At 47.6% G+C, this 13,640-nt stretch overlaps 1 protein-coding gene across 2 annotated transcripts in view; it reads right to left on the reverse strand.

The window, feature by feature from the left end:
* The window catches only part of LOC138580218 (alpha-2-macroglobulin-like protein 1), a 1,051,822-nt gene that overhangs the window by 644,743 nt on the left and 393,439 nt on the right, over positions 1-13,640 (reverse strand). For both annotated transcript variants that reach the window (XM_069650580.1, XM_069650579.1), the window contains exon 14: positions 13,421-13,566. In XM_069650580.1, the coding sequence (XP_069506681.1) occupies positions 13,421-13,566 (146 nt within the window). The remainder of the gene's footprint in view (positions 1-13,420; positions 13,567-13,640) is intronic.

The raw sequence follows: 13,640 nt of genomic DNA on the forward strand, positions 1-13,640 counted from the left end.
TCGGGACACGCACCCTCCTTCTGCGCTCCAGAGCAACAACCATGTCCTGGCCGGCAGCCTAGGACCCCAGAGGTGGGGCAGCCAAACTCTTCTCCATGCGGTGGATGCCGTGGAGTGCAGCCGCTCCATATTCCGCGGCCGACGCCGCCTCTTTACACATGGACGATGCCGCATTTTCATATTCACCGAAACAGGGGCATCAAAACAGCCCCTTGGCAGCCCGTGCTACTTGACAGCACGGGGGCCCAGGACCATCCTTGTCGCCAATGTTATGTCCTGGCCTGCGGTCACGCTGACCAAGGCTGGGGGCACCCAGCCGACGTGCTGGAGGCACCCAGCAGACAAACAGGCTGCGATCACACAGCAGTATTATGGACAGGGATCACCCTGCTTACATCCAACATGACATCATGGCTGGGGGCACCCAGCAGACAGCTCCGGACTGGGCGCCCCTAGTCAGCCCGTGACGACACAGGCTCCTCCATGGCCTTGGGGCACCCAGGTCTCCACAAGCAGATGGCGCTGTCGTTGCCCAACAGGGGCACTGGCCTCCGTGGATAGAGTTGACCAGCAGGGATTCTATCTGTATGGCAGACAGCCATGGGGAACAGCGCTGCCCTACAGGGGCACTGTCATGGCGGAGGACCCTGCAGGACAGGCACTCTGTGCATGGTGCTGCACAATAAAGACACAGCACACCATGGTTAGTTACGCTGAAGACTAATGAGATGGAAGCCGCTCATTCTTTTTTATTAACTGCAGTCACGTGGTCGATGCCACGAGACAGGAACACGAGCCTGGGAGATACCATGCTCCCAGGAGGGGTAACCCATTACATATTCCATCATGGGACTGGTCTACAAATGAAAAGCACAGCGTGCTGTGTCACATTTTAACAAACTAGCATCTGAATTATGACTGTAACTCAGCGATGTTGCTATTATATACAAGATAAGCCATGGACAACAAAAAGAGAGATGTCTATATCGCAAAAGGGGATTGTTTACAAACCAAAGGAACAGCGGAGTGTCATTCTGACCTCATGCGCATGCATGCGCAACGTCAGACGCACAGCCCCACATAAATAAATAATAAAGATGGCGCTGGCGTGCTACCAGACACGCAGAGCCCAGGAATAGACCCTTTTGATGGCCATGGCCTTAGAGGTAAGTAAGATTGGAGAGGCGAGATACCTATACTTAATACGAGACCTGAGGCTTTTAAAACCGTTACGTGTAATTCGGAAATAGGTGCTGAAGCTGCAATAAGGCAGTGATCAAATATTGGGCCTCATTACACGGTATGCGGTAACCATGGCGCTATTAGCGCCATGGTTGCCGCCGGTATTTTCTCTGTGTCCGCCTTGGTGGATGGCGGAATTACTGGCCTACTCCAAGGTGAGCGGGGCCGGTAATTCCCCATTCACCAAGACACTTCCCCATTCCCATTTTTGCCCCCACAGGGCTCAATGCGAATGGGGAAGGAGGTAATTACGGTAGCGCAAATTGCGGTACTGTAATTAGCACCAAGGTCCCTTTGCAGGCCCGTTCCTTAACGGCTGGTAAAACCAGCCGTTGAGGTCGGGTCTGGCAAAGGGACCTCGTAGTAAGGCCGTAAGGGTTTACCGGTACCGGTGCCCTTACCGGTACTGGTAAACCCTTACCGCATACCATGTAATGAGGCCCTAAGAATGGCTAATGCAAATTTATGTTCAAGAGAGAATGAACAACAATACTTATTGTGTGCTAATGATGTCATTTCTGTGTTTGTGAATTTTCTCCTATGTCCCGACCGGTTCCCAGTCAATTGGTCGAAAACATTTGGTCGACAGGACAACTGGTCGACACCATTTGGTCGAATGCCAAATGGTCGAATTTTTTTTTTTTTTTTTTTTTTACCCCTTTTTTGGTTTTTTTTGGGGGGTCCCCCCCCAACCCCCTTTTTTTTCTTTTTTATTTTTTTTCCCCACACGAAAACCCACAAAACACATATATATATATATATAAAAAAAAAAAAATTCGACCATTTGGCATTCGACCAAATGGTGTCGACCAAATTGCAGTCGACCAGTTTGCTGTCGACCAATTGACTGGACACCGTCCCGACCATCTGCCTACACTTGTACGTTATCATCATTTGTCTATAATTTCATTTATAATATTTTTTTCTATAATTTTGACTTGATTATATCTGTTCTGACACATATTTAATCTTTGTAACTATTTGTTGATAATCATAAATGTACAGCCTGGAGAACGACCCAAGTATCGAAACACGTGTCGGCTGAGCACATGAAAATTAAATCATTGAGCACAATTCAATGAACCTTTGGGATCATTTTTCTCATTTTATCTAACAAAAGCATTTAGTAGTGACTGAGCGCGAGTTACCAGCACAACACTTCTAGCTCTTGGGCTATTGAGTGCTTCGGCTTTCCTTGGTTCTGTTCTCCTACACTAGCCTTTTTGTTTGGGCCACAGAGATCTTGGTTTGTCAGATTAGCAGTGCTGTGTTCCTGACTAAGTTGCTCCAGTACTCTGTTGGTAGCTTGTTGAGGGTGCTGGGGTTGGTTCTCTCTGTGACTGTCCCTTGTCTTAGAGTGAGGGTGGACTGGGGATCACCCTTATAACACCCGCAGGCTCAGAATTCACTGGGTTCAGTCAGTAGCCAACCCTTTGCACTACCCCACTGCCACTCTGACTCAGGGCCGTGGGATGGGGATTCAAATTCTGAAAATGTGTGCTTTTATCTGCGGGTTTAAGATATAGTGACATTGTCATTCATCACTATGGAATATTGGAAGTTCCAAAAAAGGAGTTTCCGATTTACTGAGAGATGTTAAATGCAAGTTAGCTGTAAGGCTATTCGCTCACATCAAAAATCTTTCTAAATAGTCCTGCATACCTTTCCAAATGAGAAGTACATCGTCTATGTACCTTTTCCACAGATTAATTCATTCATTGACTTGATGCCAAACAGGATAAATTCCCCACCAAATTGGGAAACCTATAAGTCATCCGGATTGGAATCAATGGTGCTCTCATCGCAGATGATAAGTAGCCAGACCTGTAACGCTCACCTGATTCCCGCAGAGGCGCCGGTCTTGACTGGGCGAATGCCGTATCTTCAAAGGTGATGTGTAACACACGGTTGGCTCTTTGGGCTGGACCTCTGTGCACTGTATGTCTGACTCGAAGAGTAAGATGTCTGCAGATAGAAAATATGGGATTAATGAACTGGGGTTATTGGGTGCCTCTCTCCTCCTCCCTTTCTCTTCTCCTGTAGAACCCCAAAGGTTAACGCCCTCACCTTAGGTAAGTGAACGCCGAGCTCTCCATCTGCCTCGGGGCAGGGTGCCGTAACCAGTTTCTTCACTGGATAAGGGTGCAGGCCTCTTGACCTCAGAGGACTGCTGTCCGTCATTAACTGCACGAACGGTAAGTTCTGGGCACTTCAAATGTCTTAAAAGTCTTTTGTAATGATATCTCTTGTTTTGCAGGGTTCCGGCGATGGCGGATGGCGGGCTGATGAGAGTTGAGGATCGAACCCGCGTGAGGAATAGAAGCGCCTGGAAGCACGTAAGTAAGCGCTTGTAGCCTGCTTCACGATGCGCCCTAACTGTCCCTTTTATCTTGCAGGTACAAGTTCGGAGCTTTAGAGAAGCTGAAGGGTGCTGGAATACCCACTGGATTCGGCGTGGGAAGGAGTAATGGCACGTGAGTAATAAAGTTGCCCAATGTCTTTAAACGCACCTTCTTTTGTCTTTCAGATGCGGGATGCAGCGCCGAAGGCCTCCGGAGCGTGCGAAGAGCTGGTAAGCTTTTGTCTTTCAGATGCCGGAATGCAGTGCGAAGACCTCCGGAGCATGCGAAGAGTAGGTAAGCCTTTGTCTTTCATATGCCGGAATGCAGCGCGAGGCGTTGGTGACAGCCGATGGACCAGGTAAGAGATGCGCTGCCACTGAAGACCGTAGTGCTAACCTGTTCTTTCTTTGTCTTTACAGGTGCTGCTGAAGACTGGATTCCAGGATGGTAAGCCTTTGTTCCCTTAGGCCCAGGATCAGAAGCAGAAGACACGATGAGCGTTCTGCTGCAGAGAATGCAGAATAACGCAAAGCAAGATTCATCCATCGGGTGTGGTTTAAATAGCCTCCTGTAGTGCTTAGGTGTCTCCTTCCACAGCCTCGCCTAGGTGAGAAAAGAGTTCCTGCTTTCCAGAAGAGTTCCAGTGTTCTGAACCTAGGGAGTGGCTCCTGCCCCACCCAACAGGAAAAGTAGTCCCAAACAGAAGAGGATCAGGGGCTCAACTGGCAGGTAAGTAAGCAGCATGGTCTGCTGCAGGTAAGTCCACCCAAGCATTATGAGCCCGGCGCTTCCAGCGCTGGGACTGGGCATTTTTATGAGCCTGGTGCCACTGGCGCCAGGACAGGGTCCAAAAGGTCCCAATTGGGACTGGCTGGCACTCGGAACCGGGGTTATGGGTCTGCTTCCAAGGGAGTCGGGCAAGTCCTGATCTTTTGGAAGCAGAGATCATGACAGCACCCCCCCCTCAAGGCCCCTCCCAAACCGGGCTTCTCCGGGGGTTTGGGCTTGTTAGGAAATGTTCGATGAAATCTTTTGATTAGACGAGGGGCGTGGACATATTCTGCAGGTTCCCAGGATCTTTCTTTGGGACCGTAGCCTTTCCAGTCAATCAGGTAAAATAGTTTAGATTTGGAGATCTTGGAATCCAGGATGCTTTTGACTTCAAACTCGAGTTCTCCATCAACTAGAATAGGTTTTGGAGATTTAGTTAGTCGGGTTTGAGGTTGCACGGGTTTTAATAGAGAGACGTGGAAGACCGGATGTATCTTCATGTGAGGGGGCAAGTCCAACTTGACCGCTACTGGATTTACTATGGTAGTGATGGAATAGGGACCAAGGTATCTTGGGTTGAATGTGCGTGGTCCTTTTAGAGGTAGATATTTGGTGGATAACCAGACTTGATCTCCTTCTTGATATTGGGGGGCTTCCTTCCGATGTTGGTCTGCTCCTTTCTTGTATTGTTCTTTAGCCCTTTGAAGGTGAGAAACGGCTTCCTTAAAGCCTTGGGTGATTGTAGAATGCAGGTGGTCTACTGCTGGTGTTCCAAGATCTTGGAGTGGATCCAACTCCGAGGTTCGAGGGTGACTACCGTATAAAAGAAAAAACGGGGTCTTCCCAGTTCCCGAGTGGACGGGGTTATTGTAGGCATATTCGGCTATCCAAAGGATATCTTTCCAAGTTTTTTCAGTTTGTTGTAGCATGCAGCGCAAATACTGTTCCAGAGTTTGATTGGTCCTCTCGGTTTGTCCGTCGGTTTGAGGGTGGTGGCTGGTCGAAAGTCTCACATCAATTTGAGCCGACCGACAGCAACTTCGCCAAAAATGAGAAATAAATTGACTACCTCGATCCGAAATGAGAACTGAAGGAAAACCGTGCAGTCGGACGATGTTTTCGAGAAATTCTCGGGCCAGAGTTGCTGCTGTTGGTAAGCCTTTGAGTGGAATGAAATGCGCCATCTTGGAGAATAGGTTTAGATTACTAGGATGGTATTGTATCCTGAGCATGGAGGTAGATCGGTGATGAAGTCCATAGAAAGCGTATGCCAAGGGCGAGGTGGGATGTCAATAGGGCGTAAGAGGCCGGCTGGTTTTTCCTTTTGACTCTTGTTTTGGGCGCATACTCCACAGGACATTATAAAGTCTCTGATATCTTTTTTCCAAGACGGCCACCAGAAGTAGAGCTTGATCTTTTCCGAGGTCTTGGTCATACCGGGATGTCCTTCCATTAAAGAATCGTGATAACAAGAGATTACCTTTTTCTGTAAATCTGTGCTGGGCAGGTATAACCGTTCTTGGAAATATAATAGGTTGTCCTTCACCGTAAAGTCCTTTCCCTGCAGATGCCAATTCTGTATGTCTGCTGGAGTTACCAGTAGCCTGGCTTTATCCTTAACTTCCTCTATGGATTGTGTGGCGATTACACCTAGAATTCTTTGTTCGGGAATGATAGGTACAGGTTTAGGATTGATCAAATGTTCTTTCACTCCCATCCGAGAAAGGGCATCAGCTTTACCGTTTTTTGTACCAGGTCGATAGGTAATTATGAAGTCAAACTCGGCAAAGAATAGTGCCCAACGGAGTTGCCTAGAGGATTGAGCTTTTGCGGTTTTCAAATATTGCAGGTTTCGGTGATCTGTAATCACAGTAACGGTGTGTCGGGCCCCCAGAAGATAATGCCGCCAAGCCTTAAAGGCGGACTTGATAGCTAGAAGTTCCTTATCAGTAATAGTGTAATTGATTTCAGGAGGCGAGAATTTGCGGGACCAAAATGCCACGGGGTGCAACTGATTGGTTACTGGGTCCTTTTGTGATAGAACTGCCCCCATGGCAAGGCTCGAAGCATCAGTTTCAAGGATGTAGGGGAGTTCTGGGCGAGGATGTTTTAAGATCGGTGCAGAGATAAATCTAGTCTTCAAATTCTGGAAAGCTTGTTCCGCCTCGGTAGACCATTCAAAACGTTTGTTTTTCTTTAACAAGGCGGTGATGGGCTGGACTATTCGAGAGAATTCGGGGATAAACCTGCGGTAAAAGTTAGCGAAGCCTAACATGCTTTGAACACCTTTTACGGAGGATGGCGATGGCCATTTGAGAATTGCATCGACCTTCTTTGAATCCATACGCACTCCGCTAGGTGATAATATGAATTCCAAGAATTCATATTCTGTCACGTTGAAAACACATTTTTCCAACTTAGCGAAAAGTTTGTGTTGACGCAATCTCTCGAGGACCATTTTCACATGTTTCCGATGTTCAGTTTCCGATGAAGAATAAACAAGGATGTCGTCAATGTAAACAACAACACACACATCTATGAGCTCTCTGAGGACATCGTTCATAAAATATTGAAAGGCGGCCGGGGCATTGCAAAGTCCGAAGGGCATGACCTGATATTCAAATAGCCCATACTTGGTGCGGAAGGCCGTCTTCCATTCATCGCCCTCTTTTACTCGTACCAAGTGGTAGGCTCCTCTAAGATCCAGCTTTGTATATATGCATGCTTTTCTGACTTGGTCCAGGAGTTCAGGGATCAAAGGTAACGGATATCTATTCTTAACGGTGATCTGGTTCAGGGCACAATAATCTATACAAGTTCTAAGGTCCCCTTCTTTTTTTGGAACGAAGAACAAAGCTGAGGAAGCAGGGGACTTGGAAGGACGAATAAACCCATTCGCTAGGTATTGATCCAGGTATTGTCGGAGGTGAAGATTCTCAGGCTCGGTGAGGGCATAAATTCTACTACAAGGAGGAGTAGATCCAGGTATCAGGTCTATCTGGCAGTCATAAGACCTATGAGGAGGTAGAGAGTTAGCCTGATCCTTCCGGAAAACATCTTGGAATTCTAGGTATTCAGGAGGTAACTGGGGAGCCTCCGAGGAAATTGCTGCCAGTGCAACACCAGGTCGAGGGTGACAAGTAGAGACACATTCTGGAAACTGAACCGTTCTTGCCCGCCAATCGATCTGAGGATTGTGCTTCTCTAACCAAGGAATTCCTAGAATAATCTGGAACCGAGGGGCCTTGATCACATCGAACACGATCTTCTCATGGTGTCCATCTTGACTTACTAGCGTCACTTCTTGGGTGGTATGCGTTACTGGTCCGGAGGCTATCTCCGTACCATCCACCGTAGTAATGACGTCCTTTACAGCCTTTGGACAAAGAGTCAGATTCATCCTCAAAACCATTTCATGATCCACATAATTGCCAATGGCACCGCTGTCGACGTAAGCTTCAATCACATGTAATCGATCCGGATGTTCAGGGCTAATGAGGACCATAGGTATCACGAAATGCGAGGTCACGGAACTGGTTTTAACGCTCGGCAAGAGGACCTCTATTCTTGTCGGGCGAGGTCGTTTCCCTGCTCAGAGTTTGTGACCCTGGTAACTGCAGCTCCTACTGCCTTCTTGGCTGGTTTCACAGGACAGTCTCGAAGAAAGTGCCCCGAGTTTCCGCAATAGAGGCATAATTGCAGCTGTTTTCTCCTTTCCCGCTCCTTTTGTGTTAGTGGTCCTTTCAGGCCCCCTATTTGCATGGGTTCCCCGGAGTCTACTCCTTTGGTAGGAGTTGGTGGTTTGGAAAATACTCGAGCATCAAACTTGGAACGATCGGCCTTCCTGTTCTGCAGTCTGTGGTCAATTTGAACGACTAAGTCAATATAGTCCGAACAGTCTTGCGGGGGATTCACTACTTGGGCTAACACATCTTTGAGCTCTCCACGTAGACCTCTATAAAACAGCGTAATCCTTTTGTCCTCAGGCCATTGAGTTTCCACTATCAGTCTGTTGAAAGACGCAATATAAGCCAAAAGGTCTTGATTACCCTGTCGCAATGAAAGGAGCTCATTGTCCAAGGCCTGCCCCTGTGAATGTCTTGCAAACAGTTTTTCCATACTGAGCTGAAAAGCTTGAAAATCATGGAGAACCGGATCATCTTGATTAACTAGAGGGATCGACCAGTCTGCCGCATTGCCACTAAGGTACGAAAGCACGAAAGCTACCTTAGCTTGATCAGTTGGAAAGGCTGCTGGCCGGCATAAGAAGTGAAACCGGCACTGATTAATAAATACTGCAAACCTCTTTGGGTCACCAGAAAATCGTTCGGGCGGAGCCAGAGGTACATTCCCAGGTAGGTTGATCTGCACTGGGTTCGTAGAGGATGTTGAAGGAAGATTTGCCCCTGATGCGGGTAACGGAGTTTGTCCGGCTTGTGACTGTAGCAATTGTCTAGCGAGATCGTCTGTTCGCTCCTTGGAAATAATCAGTTCCCTTCTTAGAGCATTCGTTTCCTGACGGGCTGCATGCACTTCTGCTCTTAGTTCCCCAAGTAACTGGGCTAGCTGGTCGGTATCCGAGGTTTCCATAGCGCCTGGGTGGGAGTTTTGCGGTCGGCTTTGCGTTCTGTAACGCTCACCTGATTCCCGCAGAGGCGCCGGTCTTGACTGGGTGAATGCCGTATCTTCAAAGGTAATGTGTAACACACGGTTGGCTCTTTGGGCTGGACCTCTGTGCACTGTATGTCTGACTCGAAGAGTAAGATGTCTGCAGATAGAAAATATGGGATTAATGAACTGGGGTTATTGGGTGCCTCTCTCCTCCTCCCTTTCTCTTCTCCTGTAGAACCCCAAAGGTTAACGTCCTCACCTTAGGTAAGTGAACGCCGAGATCTCCATCTGCCTCGGGGCAGGGTGTCGTAACCAGTTTCTTCACTGGATAAGGGTGCAGGCCTCTTGACCTCAGAGGACTGCTGTCCGTCGTTAACTGCACGAACGGTAAGTTCTGGGCACTTCAAATGTCTTAAAAGTCTTTTGTAATGATATCTCTTGTTTTGCAGGGTTCCGGCGATGGCGGATGGCGGGCTGATGAGAGTTGAGGATCGAACCCGCGTGAGGAATAGAAGCACCTGGAAGCACGTAAGGAAGCGCTTGTAGCCTGCTTCACGATGCGCCCTAACTGTCCCTTTTATCTTGCAGGTACAAGTTCGGAGCTTTAGAGAAGCTGAAGGGTGCTGGAATACCCACTGGATTCGGCGTGGGAAGGAGTAATGGCACGTGAGTAATAAAGTTGTCCAATGTCTTTAAACGCACCTTCTTTTGTCTTTCAGATGCGGGATGCAGCGCCGAAGGCCTCCAGAGCGTGCGAAGAGCTGGTAAGCTTTTGTCTTTCAGATGCCGGAATGCAGTGCGAAGACCTCCGGAGCATGCAAAGAGTAGGTAAGCCTTTGTCTTTCATATGCCGGAATGCAGCGCGAGGCGTTGGTGACAGCCGATGGACCAGGTAAGAGATGCGCTGCCACTGAAGACCGTAGTGCTAACCTGTTCTTTCTTTGTCTTTACAGGTGCTGCTGAAGACTGGATTCCAGGATGGTAAGCCTTTGTTCCCTTAGGCCCAGGATCAGAAGCAGAAGACACGATGAGCGTTCTGCTGCAGAGAATGCAGAATAACGCAAAGCAAGATTCATCCATCGGGTGTGGTTTAAAAAGCCTCCTGTAGTGCTTAGGTGTCTCCTTCCACAGCCTCGCCTAGGTGAGAAAAGAGTTCCTGCTTTCCAGAAGAGTTCCAGTGTTCTGAACCTAGGGAGTGGCTCCTGCCCCACCCAACAGGAAAAGTAGTCCCAAACAGAAGAGGATCAGGGGCTCAACTGGCAGGTAAGTAAGCAGCATGGTCTGCTGCAGGTAAGTCCACCCAAGCATTATGAGCCCGGCGCTTCCAGCGCTGGGACTGGGCATTTTTATGAGCCTGGTGCCACTGGCGCCAGGACAGGGTCCAAAAGGTCCCAATTGGGACTGGCTGGCACTCGGAACCGGGGTTATGGGTCTGCTTCCAAGGGAGTCGGGCAAGTCCTGATCTTTTGGAAGCAGAGATCATGACAAGACCAAAAACTCTTAAAAATCTCTTTGGAGTAGCATGAGGACGATATAAAAAAGACAGGGCCTTCTATGACAAGCATTGATGCTTATGGTAAAAAAACGTGAAGGTGTCTATTATTATTATTTCTTCAATTGACCACCACTGCTGTAAGTTTAGGATTTGGTAAGGGTTAAAGATGAAAAGCTCTGAATAATGATGGCTATGATCGGTCACAAGGGATTTGATTAATTAAACCTGCCTTTCAATTTAATTCAGAAATGTTGTGCTTTTCTCAGTGCACGTGTCTGCACAATAGACATTTTCTCTGGGCTCAAGGGTCCAGCATAATTCTGTAAGGGGTGAAACAGAAGGGTTGTAGCTGCCATTGGACTGGAGCAGTAGCTTTATATTACAGACTGGAATATTCTCAAACTAGGTAATGTTTAAAATTGACTGTGGCATGCATCTATTTACTTAATATCCTGATATGAACCCCCGAACCCTAATTCTAGAAAAACAAACAGTATCAACATTTTTCTGCCTCTTTTGTACCTGGTCCTATATCTAAAAAAAGAAACATTTTGCAGGACAGTGTAGCCATATAGTCCATTCCCATTTCTGGATGTATAGGTCTACTGCAGGGAATGCATCTGACCTCTTCCCGAAGCAAGCAGTGGGGGAGTAGTGCTGACGTCCCCGTCTTTTGAGAGATTCTCAACAAGGCCAACTTTTTGGTCTTGTCTTGTGTATTAGTTCAGGTCTAAGCCCATTCTGTGAGGTATGTGACTCATAGAAGATGCTCTACAAATAACACCTACTTTATTTTTTTATTTACTTGTTTATAATCACTAAGATTTTTACAAGAGAAATTTTCATTCATGAAACTCATCGAAGAAACAAAAAACGGCGACAATCTGTACTTAAGTCAATCAGTATTTTGAGTCGAGATTGTATTGGAAGCAATGGTAAGTTTTGTTTTTTCCATTGCAATGTTCAAAAGCTTTGCGGACGCCGTGTGCCATCTGATCTTGTCGTCTGTAATAAGGCGATTCCACCATGTTGGTTCGTCACCGGTGAATTAATTTACAAGCAGGGGACTAAAAACACCTGAAGGTTCTGCCTAATCCGAAATCCCCCCACCCCCATTCTATGGGAGTAGAGCATTTACCACTGCACCAGTGGCACCCATTGGCCAATCAAAGAGAGCCAGCAATGTAGGTCCTGGAGAGAGCAAACCCCAGAACATTGTAGACAACCAGTGGCAAGTAATCAGAGTGCAGCAGTGACAATGAGTGGCCCCGTCATAGAACGCCACTGTCGAAAAACTCTGATGGGGAAAGAGACACGTAACTAAAGCCGTGATGCCACGTGGCCAGTTAGTGTGCTGCACTGCCAGAAGTACTGCTGGAAGTCAATAAGAAGTTAGGGGTCCCCAAATGTTTTAGACTGTGATTCCCATGATTCCTCACCATTGACTATGCTGCCTAGGGATGATGGTCGTTGTAGTCCAAAACATCAGGAGAGACAAAGGTTGCAGACCTTAGTTTGGTGATAAGCAGTGGTCAGTTGGTGTATGACACTACCTAAAGTACTAGATGAGGAGACCACTGACAGCTAGTGGCCAATCACAGTACCGCACTGGTGTAGGACCTCTTTGAGGGGCCTGCAGCTTCTCTGCCAAAAGTAGTCACTGTAGAGTGGAATACCAGTCTCTTATATAGGCATTTGGGCCAACGTGGTGTTGGGAAGGAGATGAACCACTCCCACCACCTTAAGGGCTTTAGAGCAAGGCAAATCCCATAACCACACTTGCGATGTACGGGGGTAGAGGGGCGCGCTAAGAAACTCTGCACAAACAATATTAAGTAGAACTGTGTAGATTTAGTGTGCACATCTAAGGAAGCGCCATTTTTTGTAGTTATGGTAGAAACATTCTGCCCTGCATGGCTGCATAGTAAACACGGGCCCGACGAAGAAACCTGACCAGGCCCAAGCACTGATGTTAGAAAGACCTGCGCTGGTAATTCCCATAGAAACTTCACTTTGTTCTTTAACTGTTGCGACTACTTGTTATCCCAAGGAGCAATGTGCCCTGCAAGGCCGTGAGACAGCACTAGGCATCTCACTATGCACATTCATCACAGCCAGGCCAAAAAGCAGACCTCCATCCCCCACCCAGCCCACCAGGAGTTATGGCATCCACAACTGCCCCAGCCCAAGACCCCTGAATCCCGCGATAGTAGGTGACCTCAGACCACCAACCATAAACCCAGTGGCCATAAAAGATCTAAACGCACACAACCATTTCACTTTATTTCATCAATGACACACTTTGTAATACGAGGTACAGGGTGGAATAAATTATAGTCCAAAGCGAGGGTGGAAACCTTAGGTGTGGAGAGTGCAATATGAACTGAGTGAAGAAAGTGTGTGTCAGCATGAGTTTGAGCCTCACCCTGTGCCAGTCCCCGAGTTTCCCAGGTGCACGCCACAATGATAGAATAGCATTCTCTTACAATAGTAACTAGTGAGGAGTGTGACCCTCATTCCCTGGAGAGATGAGCCCAGCGGACCCCACCTGATGGAAGACGGACGGATGGGGTTTGGGCCATTTGCAGCCTGGCATCCCATATGGTGCAGGCCGCCCATGTATAGGGTCTCACCAACCACCACACAGGTTTTTATTGTATGTATGATGTAGTAATGACGATGTGTTGCCTTATAACATCCTTCTTGTATCATTGTTTGGCAGAACGTTCTCGCGCAACAGAGTTCTTTGCTGACTTACCTTTTTTGTGTGATTAAAATTGTTATCCTTGCAAGAATCTGTTGCCCTTTTTTCCCTAACGGGTTGTATTTTTTCTGGCGTGTGCATACAGGGGTGGGCCTTCAGTGGAAGCAAGGAAACTGACAGAGAACATCTTTATCTGGCTAATGGCAAATGCTGTGATTCCATTCGCTCTAGTTCCCTCTCCCACAGCAGCCTCACCTTGTTCTTAAAGCACAGGGACACCTGTAGAGCTGTGTTGTCAGCAGTGACCCCTCCATTTGGAAAGAAGGCATAGACCACTATGCGGATGGTGGGTGCTTGATCCGAGGTGAAGGTCAGAGGAAATGAGGTAGTCCCTTTAAGCTCTAGAGGGGAAGAGAGGAGTTAAGTTGGAGCAGAATCCATTCAATTTCTTGCTCAGATGTTGAAGCCTCATCCT

The sequence above is a fragment of the Ambystoma mexicanum genome, chromosome 3p, assembly GCF_040938575.1.
Source record: "Ambystoma mexicanum isolate Mex_15411 chromosome 3p, UKY_AmexF1_1, whole genome shotgun sequence".
Taxonomy (NCBI): domain Eukaryota; kingdom Metazoa; phylum Chordata; class Amphibia; order Caudata; family Ambystomatidae; genus Ambystoma; species Ambystoma mexicanum.